Source organism: Acipenser ruthenus, chromosome 19, assembly GCF_902713425.1.
Source record: "Acipenser ruthenus chromosome 19, fAciRut3.2 maternal haplotype, whole genome shotgun sequence".
Classification (NCBI taxonomy): Eukaryota; Metazoa; Chordata; class Actinopteri; order Acipenseriformes; family Acipenseridae; genus Acipenser; species Acipenser ruthenus.
This window is the reverse complement of record NC_081207.1, coordinates 27,486,411-27,498,713: the sequence shown is the minus strand read 5'-3', so window position 1 is coordinate 27,498,713 and position 12,303 is coordinate 27,486,411. Positions and strand designations below refer to the sequence as shown.

Below are 12,303 nucleotides of genomic sequence, written 5' to 3'. Positions count from 1 at the left end.
TTATACCAATACAGTACTGGTGAGCGATAATCAGTTTGTTTGAAAACCAGGCTTTAATCACTGATAATAGGTGCAGAGGTGGTGATTCTGTGAGCGCTCCGGGGCTCAAGCACCAATGGGGGAAAATAAGGTCCCTGATAGTAAATCACCTGTTCTGTCAATGTATAATGTGGATGCTTCACAAGCAGAACTATTATTGCAAAGTCTCCCAGCTTTCTTGAAAAGATCTGCATTTCCCTCATTTTCCTTTTGTATTTGTTATGCTGTCATTAGCGTCTATAGTAGATTCAGCGTCCGTCAGTTCTGGCAGATTCTACTGTACTTGCTGAAGCGGTTTTCTCTCACTGCTAATTAAAAAAAAAAAAAAAGCCACCTAACATCATCCCGTCTGGTGCTGTCAGTGTCAGTTTCTCAGCACACAGTCGCTCAGTAACAAGGTGCAAACAGGTGATTGATTGATCTGTATGAGCGTTTACGAAGGTGCTCTGTTAAAAAAAAAAAAATGTAAATCTAAATTTATAACTGTTTATTTTTTAGCAAAATAAAATCTAAGCCCATTTTTAGGGACCCCAACTGTTGTTGTTGATGCCAACTTAGGCACTTCACATACTAGTAAGTTTACATCAGGACTACCAAGTTTCAAAATTATTATTATTTTATTACTTAGCAGACGCCCTTATCCGGGGCGACTTACAATTGTTACAAGATATCACATTATTTTTACATACAATTACATTATTTTTTTTACACATTATTTTTACATACAATTACCCATTTATACAGTTGGAGCAATCTAGGTAAAGTACCTTGCTCAAGGGTACAGCAGCAGTGTCCCCCACCTGGGTTTGAACCCACCTCCGGCTAGGAGTCCAGAGCCCTAACCACTACTCCACACTGCTGCTTGTGTGGAGTAGTGGTACTAGTCCTTTGGACTAGTAGCACAATATTGTTAGTTTCTAACCCTGTATAGAGTAACTGGTCAGTCTACATACTGTAGCATTATTTTAGTTCCATGGTTTGATGGATTTAATTGTATTTAATTAGTTAAATCAGTATAGCTGCATTGATATTTGCCAGTAGAAACCAATACTGTAACTTTCTGTTTACAGAGGAATAATGTAGCATTTCTACTGAAACTACTAATGCATTTTCCATTTTACTGCCCTGTTCTGATGTTCGCATCACTAAAGATGTAATTGCCCTGGAAGAACTCTTTTCATCTGCATTTTTTGATATGTACAGTGTGATATATATGTATAGTGTTTATATATATATATATATATATATATATATATATATATATATATATATATATATATAATCTTCAACTGCTATGACAGCAAACAGAAAATGAAAATTACCTTGAAAGAAAATCTAATATAAAGCCACGTTCTGGAGGTGAAATGTTTCAAAAACAGTTTAATTAAATTTCTAATGATACAGACATGCTCTATAAAGTGATAGATTTACGAGGTTATTTTGTTCCTAACTAGAAAAAAAAAGGACGACTTCCTGCTGTTTTCTTGTGTCATCAGTACTGAACCATGAAAATATGTTGGTGGGGAAAACAAATCTACAATAATGATCCTGTAAAAACAAAAAAAACAAAAAAAACAAGTGACATTATATTCTAAACACGTTGATCACACAATCCAATGTTTTCTTCTTGGACAAGATAGAATAGTTTGTTTTCATTGTAAATTTGCTTACCAATGAATGTATTGCACTCGCAACACATTAAAGTATAGTATTTACATGCCAATACTTTATAATTAGGTATCTTCAGCATCAGAAGAACAGAATTATACAACAGATCAGCACACATTATATTGCAAAGGCACTTAGGCAGTGGTTTGTTTCTTAGCTTCACAATGTTGCACTGTGTTGATATATCTTAAACCTAGCACAATGTAGATGACATGGAAAGCTGATATAAAAATATATTACAGGACATAATGCAGCTTGGAAAGTTTTGTGAACAGCATGGATGACCTTCAAATGTGTTCACTGTCATTAGCGTGGACAAGCTACAACACATTCAGAATACCCAGGCAGGCGTTGTGCAACCTCTCAATCTGCATGATCACTACTGATTGTCCCATAAGTTGAGACTTATAAAGCTTTCCAGTCACTGATGAAAGTCTGTTGAAACATGTCTGTCACAGAAGGCACTTTAAATGACTGGTTGCTATGCATCAAGCAACACTGTTTAAAGATCTGCTCTGCAGCCGGACACAGTGTACAAGCTATGAGTCGTTCCCGTGTTCCAGCAAATCATTTTTAAGGGATAGCTACAACATTTCACTGTGAGGGTGATGACTATTGTTGTTATGCCCTTCAGTTTAAGACTGCCATCATTTGTGGTCCCATAGTGCATCATTATGCTAGCAAAAATATAGATATGACGCTGCTCTCTAGATCTGTGCCAGGAGCAAAACTGGGAGATACTGCTTTGTGTTGCAGGAAGAGTCTTGTGGTTATCTGCAGATCATTCCTAAAGTGACACAGATGTCCATGTACTTATAATAGCCTACTCAGCTTACTGGCAAGTTGTGTGGGGGGACAGGGGCGAGGGGGGAACTGGAACGCTTTTACAGCTTAGTTAGTTTTTTTTTTTTTTTTTTAAGTGAAATTACAGTGGTTTGTGGTATCTCAAATTCACAATATTGAGCAGCATGGAAGTACAGCATAATATTTAGGCAAATATGAATTTTCTTTCAACAGACCAGAAGAGTCTGTGAATTAAACAACAAAAATATTCTTACACAAAGAAAAGAACATGCAATCATTCATCCTTATTAAAAACATGATAGACAAATGTTTCGGACACATTTCAAGAAAACGTCTCAAGTTTCTGGATGGATTTCTGTTTGTTATTTATGTGGTAATGTTGCTGTGCTTCAGTGGTTTTAATCTGCTATAGCTGATTGTAGTGAATGGCACTGTACTGTTATCTGTTCCCTGGTCGCAAAACAGATGCAACAGGGAGAACGGGTCATGTGTTCTAATGTGGAGTGTAGCGTAATCTCAGCAGGTGTACTTTCAGGTAAGCCATTGATTTGTTTGTAGTCAGGATTCTTGGGAAGGTCAGTCAGTCCAATGCATCTTGTTGTCTTGGTGATGGAAGGAACCATTGTAACAATTTATAATTCGAAACAGTTTAAGTTTCAAGATCCACGGCTTGCGTGACAAAATTAAATTTATCTCACTTGATAGTCATGCCCTTCATAGAAAATAATTTTAGTCTATCATTCTTTTTTTGTACCTCTGAACTTGGCTAGACAATCTGGGGTGGGGGGGGACAATTTGCGATTTGAACATTGATAAAAGAGATGCATGTATTTGTATAGAAGTGTCTGTATTTGGTAACAGGTGAATCATATGTGAGTTATTCCATTTGTCCCAAAGAATTTTAAAGCCCGGTTGCCTAGCCAACATCTTCATGCTCTGTAGAGAAGCACACACACACACTTTTCTTCCCTATGAAGAGCAAATTGTCATTTATTGTTTGACATAAAATGAATTTACCAGAAATTTCACTTTTGCCAGGCAGCCGTGAGCCAAAAAAAAGACCCACTTATAGTAATATATGCACAAGCACATCTAGAGACTTTCTTTTCAGTGGGCTTCCTGCATGTTTCTTTGAATTACCGTTTTTGTAAAAAAAAAAAAAAAAAAAAAAAAAAAAAAAGACACTGTAAACAAATGTGTTTTGTTAACTACCTTGGCTAGTTTTGTATATTATTTTTTCTTAATGCTTTCTCGAATGCTTATGTGGCATTTGTCTAGAATTGCTAATAAAAAATAATGTGTCATTTATTTGCAGTGACAGAATACAGCGATGAAGAATAAACTGCAATAAATTCTAATTAGGCAGTGCCGCATATGCTTATATGAAAGACAGAGCTTAACGTGTATATATTTATAGCAGTAGTTTTCTCACTTAGTGTATAATTACATGATCGCCAAGTTTATAGCCATTATTAATTTTGGTTATTGGTTTAGTTACAAGTTTTTGCAAGGGAATATATAGCCTTTGTGCACTGTTCAACAGAATTTTATAGATGGGAACTTGTAGCGTAATTAGGACAACTTTACTGTATAAAAACAAAAAAAGATTTTTCTTTTTCCCCACAATTGTACTTTTTTTAGTTAAATCAACTGTGCTGAACTACCAAAGCCCTACTACTGGCCTGTTCCCCATCAAGACCTTTGCTGAGTGCAATGAAGCTAAAGTCCGGGATAACTTGTACTGCGCTGCAAGCTCTTGGGCCCTAGCCCTCGCATACAGGTAACATAATTACAGGACAATGCTGCTCTTCTTCTTCTTCTTCTTCTTCTTCTTCTTCTTCGTCTGAGATTAGTGCTTGTTGGGTCATGCAAAACAAAACATTCATTGTAGTAAGAACACATTCTCATTTTTACATTTACCTTGTTACAGTAATTGCCATTATGGATTCCTTTTATTTCTATGCATTATTAGTTTATCAAATTACCTCTACTGCATAACAACCACCTTACTAACCACAAACACGTAAAGAAAATGCCATTACAGTATGTGGAAACAGTATTTAGTGATTGTTTTATACTTCACAAAATTATAGCAAATGTGCACTCTTTTATAGGATTAATTCTGTGCTCCTTATATATCTACCAGTATATAGTTTTGACTTTTTGGGGACACAATTACATGAACTATTCCAAATGCTGGGGATCTGTTAATACATCCCCCCTTCTCTTTGTTGCATCCTCCATGGTTAATATCTGTGCCGATGGTTGTTTTTAAGGAAGCCTTGTTTGATTAATGTTTATGGCAGCTTTGGAGACAACACAATCATTCAAACAATCAAAATTACAACAGCATGAACACGTAAGAGGTGGAAATTAAATTTCAAATGTGTGGGCAACTGGAAAACTATTCACAGAAGTCACGAAAAACAAAAGCCTGGGGAAAAATGTGTAATAAAAATTAACATAGTTATATGTGCATTATAATGCCACCTCTTTATTGCTATTGAATATACTGATATACTGCTATTTAAGTTGCAGATATCCACACCTATAGCAACAGTATATTAAGTGAAGCCTTATGCAAAAGTAAGGAACTAACAAAAGTGTAACTCCCGGTATAAAGTGATATTACATTGATATTTAAATATGTTATCTGCATATATTTTGAAACAGTTCTAGACACAAACTCCTGTGTAGTAGTTAAAAGTATGCTTCTTGCATCTTTTTTTTTTTCAATATACTGTACGGTAGATATTTACAGGTCTAATTATTCACAAATCAAAGTTATGTTTGTCCGAAGTTGTAAGTTGGAAGATTTCACAAACCTGCTAGGATGCCTCTCTGAGTTCGCTGTTAAATTTCTACATTTCCAATTTGTTTTGCATGTTATCTTCCCGGTCCAGGCGCATTGATGATGACAAGGGAAGGACTCATGAGCTGGAGCATTGCGCTATAAAATGTATGAGAGGGATCCTGTATTGCTACATGCGCCAGGCTGATAAGGTAAAGCACTGTTGCATAGACTTAAGCTCTGACCTTGCTGAAAAGGATTCATTTTATATCCAACAATGTCATCTATTAGGATTTCCAGCAACTTTTAAAATGATACAAAACTGTATATATATATAAAACATATATATATATATATATATATATATATATACACACACACACACTGCTGTACAAAAGTCTTATACATGTTGCATTTTGTTTTAATCTGATGCATTATGAGCATCAACAATTTACTCAAAGCCTCCACTAGTGTTTTCTGCTATTATAACAACCTTGACTTGCATAAAGAAGGAAAAACAATTGAGTGGAATAGCTGTCATCACTCTATTTTCAAGATGTGGTATGTTCAACAAGTACAGAGAAACATCTTAATCAACAAGTACAGAGAAACATCATCTGTAATTGACAAACCTAGGACTGGAAGACCCAAAAAGCTGCCTAACAAGGATGAGCAATACTTGAAGGTAATATCCTTACGGGATTGAAAGAAGACAAGTGTTGAATTGACAACAGAACAGCAAGGCACAGGTGTCGTTGTTCATTCATCAACAGTCCAAAGCACCTTTGACCATTGTTCCCTAGTCCATTTTCTGTGTTCTTGTGCATATTTTAGCCCTTTAGTCTTGTTCCCCTTTCTTAGCAGAGGTGTTCTTACTGCAACACATCCTTTAAGTCCTGATTTCAAGAGTGACCTTTGTACTGTTGATTTGATGAACAACGACACCTGTGCCTTCTGCCAGTTCTGTTGTTAATTCAACGCTTGTCTTCTTTCTATTCCTTAACGATATTATCTTCAAGTTTTGCTCATCCTTGTTAGACAGCTTTCTGGGTCTTCCAGTCCTGGGTTTGTCAATTACAGATGATGTTTCTCTGTACTTGCTGATTATGCTTCGGATACCTCACCTTGAAAATTGAGTGATGCGAGCTATTTAACTCAATGTTTTTCCTTCTTAATGCAAGTCAAGGTTGTTGTAATAGTAGAAAACACTAGTGGAGGCTTTGAGTAAATTGTTGATGCTCATAATGCATCAGAGTAGAAAAATGTAACATGTCTAAGACTTTTGCACTTCAAAAGCTAATTTTGTAGTGGGTTTTATGTTGTAGTTTTTATTGTTCAACTGTCTTCAGACACTTTGACATCATTTTTTCTAAACCGAGGTCATAATGAAGTTAGATTTAGTCTTTTATAGTTTGACACATGCAAATTGACCCTATATCAAGACTGGTTGTCACTGTGTTTTTAATTACCACAAACAAGTATTCATCTTGTGTTGCTGTCAGGAAGCTGGAAGGAGCTTTTTTTTCTTTCTTACAGGAGGTCAGAAGGGTTCTTGTTTTCAATTGAACCAATTGAAGACAACATTCAAAACCACGACTCTGTATCCCATCTGGGCAAAAGGGATGGGTACTGGTGTCCAAGTTTTGTGTGATGAAACCACTCAGACTAGCTTTGCAAAAAAAAGACAAATATTTTCAGTCTTGAATTAAAAGTCCAGTTTAGAAAAAAGCTAAGACACATGCAGACAAAAATACACTGATCATTTTTTAAAATACTTCATGATCTGCCATATGTAGTGTCAATGGTAATGCTGTTTAACATAGTACTATTAAGTTAATACTGTATAATACATCACTGTTACTGTGATAAAAAAGAAAAATGCAACAGCTTTAATACCACATGTCATTGGAACAGTACAAACAAAGCAAATGCTTTTCCTAACAGTTCTGACGGTGTCACAATGCAGCGTGGACTGATGCTTATGTATCAGTCTGTGTCACACAAATTTGGCCGCCACATCTCTGAAAAAGTAACGAGACATTTTGTAATCACCCGTATATGTTGCAATTGCTTTGCAGTGAGAGCCGATACTTGATGGAAACGTATCTAGAAACCGATACAGTAATCTGCCGCGTATCCGACTGCGGTGGGACCAGAGTAAGGGCGGATATGTAAAAAGGCGGATAAATTAATCCTGTTTTAAAAATCATTATACATAGCTGTAACAATTACTATATTCATACAATTATTTTTTTGAGATTCAGCTTTTATTAGGGAGCTCCGCTAAATCCCTTGTTTAGAAAGATACGGGGTATTAATGCTTGTGACAGGGTAGCCGTCTGCAGTGTGGGTGCGTGCATTCGCTGTTGAGTGACAGGCAGGAGATCGAGACGGAGGTTGAAGTTGATACACCTCACAGGCGAACAGGATTTATTTACATATCAACACACTGATACGCAGCAGATTACTGTATGTTGATAAGATTATACTGTCCAGACCTAACACCGCATAGATACATGTAACTATTATGTGAATACTTCTACAGCTGTGTCTGGTTCCAGCATTCTTTCATGATGCTAATACTGTACTATAACTGCTTTTTTAATAATAGTAAGTTTTAGGTATAACATACTGACCTAATGTAAATAAAGCATGCCTGTTTCTTAATTATAAGTAGCTGTTAATTAGGCTGTACAGAAATTACATCTTCTCCCTGTCAGAGAAAGACATTTTTTTTATGCATTCACAAAGCCTGGGGATTATCATTTACCTAGTGAATAATGGAACTAGAATAGAGGGTATTTCATAATACGATTTTTGTGTGTCTTAAATCTGGGAGTCGAAAACTAATTTAAAGTCTCAACAAGAATGCCAGCACATTAAAAGTTTGGTGATTAATGGGATTCAGTGTCTCAAATGCTTCAGTGAGAATGCCATCAAAGGAATTCTATCACAAATGGAAGGAAATCCGTTTACATTTGTCTCAGCTCTTCCGTCTCGCTGACGACTAAACATACCTATCAGAGTGGAAAACTAGATTTTTTTTAAATTAAAATCCAAAAGTCAAATATCGGTGCCCTATATCTGACCCATACGCTTTTCATTCTGTCAATAAAATCTTGATCCTACAAATTGATTTTTATCTGTAAGATCGTAAAGTGATGACTGAAACAGAAAATGATAGAAAGTGAATCTAAACAGCAAGGTGAACACATTTGTTAATATAACTCTGATATTTCACACCCATACCAAGTTACACTTTATTCTTTCTGTTTTGAAGTCTTTTCTTAGCTTTTGCAGTCTGCTTAGCTTGAAGGGCATCAAATAAAAAATAAATAAGCATGGTAAGCATTTTGATTATTGAAATTACTTTCGAGGACTAACAATTGTTATGTGCATCAGTCATTCCTAGTAGCTTATTATTATTATTATTATTATTATTATTATTATTATTGATTGTATGACATTATCCATAGACATGTTTGTTACATTTGCAAACAAGGCACAATCCTGGCATATTATGACGTTCTCTGTTCCATCTGTTATTTTAAGGTTGCTGCAGGAGAGAATGTGTTGCATAAAAATTTATATCTGGGACACCAGGGTTATTTGTGGTGACCTTGCAAGTAACCAGTGAGTGGGGAAACTAAAAATAGAGAACTTATGTGTAACAGATATACCTTAGGGACCTTGTTACGTACTATGCAGTAGGTCCTACAGTAGATGTATTATTTTAACATATAGTGAATGGTACAAACTTTTGCTCAAAGTTTTTATTTCAACCAGTTATTTTAACGATCGCTGTATATCAAACTGTGCAATGGAAAATAATGCATGTTTAAAACAAATATTTATTTCTTGTTTGAAACAAAAAACCTGGACCATTTCAGGGTACAGAACTGAAAACTCTGCTCTAGCTAATCATGTTCCTTAGATTAGGTTGCTCTCGCTCTCCATCTGTGGTGCATGTAATTGAATTCCAGTGTCATGACAGGTGTATTGAGTTTGCTGTTCTTTGTGTGTGTTTCTGTAAAAAGCAGCCCACATCGCAAGTTGGTCCTTCTAGATCTTTGAGGTGAATTTGTGGAACAGTCATAATGTATTGTGCCCATCCTACACCATGACTGACTGAAGCCAGGCTGAGGTCAAAAATAAAAGGCGACATACTCCCTTAATTTACTGTAAACTATGCAGATATTTTGCGTTGTCTTGTTCTGTATTTAATGTTGCTGTTTTTCTTTCAGGTAGAGCAGTTTAAGCAAGATCCCAGTCCTTCAAAATGCCTTCATTCAGTATTCAACATACACACAGGAGATGAAGTTTTGACCTATGACATATACTGTCATCTTCAGGTACTTCCAGTCATATTTCTTACATTGCATTCTAGATATCGAGATACATACTTTTAGGCTGCTGTTGGTTTTCCAGGACCATGAACAACAGGCACAAACATGGTTAAGGAAGCATGTTCCTTCAATGAAAGCCACCAGCCAAAACATTTGTATGCTTGTTTTAAAAGTTATTGATGCTGGAACATAGTTAACTGGACAAAATGTATTCTTCTTGTAGTCATGTCGATTTGCTCTTCAAAACTGTAAGCTGTCTTACATTCTTCATTTCTCTCCTACATCTGTATAATGGGTTTAATAGATTCCTTTAAAACATGTGTTATTGTATTCATTTGAATTCACTTTCCCATGTCTTAAGTCTTTTTTTTTTCATTCAGATTGATTCATTGTCTCTCTTCCTGCTGTATCTTGTGGAGATGATCTCTTCTGGATTACAGATTATCTACAATACAGATGAGGTAGTATTCTTTGTTGTATATGGAGGCCTCTGTAATTAATACATAATCATTTTTATTGATGCTTCTGTGTGAGCTTTGAAAGTTAGGTAATTACACTTCTCTAGTCAGGTGGCATGCAGTTATTGTAACTAACCCCTTTTATTTATTTATTTTAATATTTTTGTTTTATTTCTCCTAATGGCACACAAGACATTTCATATGGCAAAGTATAAGATATGAAGTTTATTATGTGTATTTCATAAAGACCTAGCACAACTATTACACTGACCAACAATTGTTCTGGGAATACGACACCATCTTGGCACAAACATAATCCATATATATATATACACACACACATATATATATATATATATATATATATATATATATATATATATATATATATATATAATTATTGATGTAGTCTGTGTTACTGTGCTTTAACCCGAGTTCAGAAGCTGCTCTTAAATTGTAGTCTCCAGCAATAGACATGTGTTACACAGGCTTGATCAGCCGAAGTGTGTTTATAGTAGTAAAAGAGAGCCCCATCTAGTGCACAGCTAGTGTGTAGCAGTCATACTGCCAACCCAGCTGATGTTAATATTAGACTGGATAGAAACATAACAACAGAACCTTTTATACATGCATTGACACGGTAATCAGTACAATCTCCTCACAAATAACGTGATATTTATACCATTCACATTGATCACGCTTATCAAAAAACATCTTAACACAACTTCAGCAAATCAAAAATAGCATCTAAAACAAGTTTTATTGCTGTGAACAATTTCCTACTGGGTTACAGAATTCATCTTGGTTAATACTCTCACACTCTCAGTAACTTTCTATGACCCTCTGGCAATTGTTTACTGCTGTTAAGCTAAAAAAAGCCCACAACTATGTTCTCCTGTTTTTTTTTTTTTTTGGAGGGGGGGGGGGGGAGGTTGGGGGGGGGATTGAGGCTTCATTATGTATACTTCATTATGTGTATTTCACAAAGAATAGCACTTTGATCTGAAGTATCATTCATTTTATTGTGTGGGTGCATGTATGTATGTGTGTGTGTGGGTGGGTATTATTATACTGTAGCACTGGTTAATGGTGGTAGTTAAAGATAAGGATTTGTAGAAAAGGAATGATTTCAGAATCTCTCCAAAGCAGAGGCTGCAAAGGTGCTACTCGATTATTGATCTGTTACTATTAAGATTCATTAAAGCATGATAAGACTCCAAACATTAATCATGTTTCTCCAAAAACTTGCCGCCTTCCACAACTGAACTTTATTTCCAGTACGTGACAGGAATTGATGATTGTTTTTGTGTGCTTAAGGGGTTTCTGTTGCTTCATGTTACATTAAAGCTGCTGTCAGTTATATTTCCCATTGCATTAGCATTTCTTCATTTACAGAACATACAATAATTCATTACACCCTTCACTTCTCCTGGCCTGGTTGTATTTTATAAAGATAGATAGGGCAAAAAAAAAGAAAACACAGAGCAGAACCATGCACCTATTTCATGAAATTGTGCCCTGTTTGTAAGTTTGAATTGCATGGTGAAGTTAAAGTGAACCAGCATAAATATATAAAGTATGCCAATAAAGTATGCTCCCAGCACTGTATGCTCATGCTTGACAAATGCTGTCTTTGTTAAATATGGTACAAATCAATCAATATACACAAATAAATCATGATGAAATAAAAAAAAAGAACATTTAAAGAGCTTGTCAAAGACAAGAAGTGCCTAAAATAAAATGCAATGAAAAGCTGACAGACAAAATGACTATGGAGTATCAATAACTGTTTCATTGTTTATTTACAGTCATAACAATATTGACAAGGGACCTTATAAATAGATGTCAGTAATATTGTTTCCAAAATACCTGGGCAAATAGAAATATTAATCTAAAGCAATCTTTGTGTTTATTTATCAGACAAACATACCTTGCCTTTTTGTATATTCCAATTAAAACAGATTATGCTGTCTTTTATGGTTTTATACATATACTTTATATAGGCTCGTATAACATATAAATTAATGCTACAGTGGCTCTCAAAAGTATTCACCCCCCTTGGACTTTTCCACATTTTATTGTGTTACAACATGGAATCATAATGGATTTAATTAGTAATTTTTGCCACTGATCAACACAAAAAAACTCCATAATGTCAAAGTGAAAAATAAAATCTACAAATTGTTCTAAATTAATT

The 12,303-nt window shown here is 35.2% G+C and overlaps 1 protein-coding gene across 5 annotated transcripts in view; it reads left to right on the top strand.

Annotated features, from left to right (window-relative positions):
* Positions 1-12,303, top strand: part of LOC117424583 (phosphorylase b kinase regulatory subunit beta-like) — a 57,621-nt gene that overhangs the window by 7,620 nt on the left and 37,698 nt on the right. For all 5 annotated transcript variants that reach the window (XM_034041064.3, XM_058992717.1, XM_034041065.3 and 2 more), the window contains 4 exons: positions 4,153-4,291; positions 5,415-5,514; positions 9,547-9,654; positions 10,029-10,109. In XM_034041064.3, coding sequence (XP_033896955.1) covers positions 4,153-4,291; positions 5,415-5,514; positions 9,547-9,654; positions 10,029-10,109 — 428 coding nt within the window. The remainder of the gene's footprint in view (positions 1-4,152; positions 4,292-5,414; positions 5,515-9,546; positions 9,655-10,028; positions 10,110-12,303) is intronic.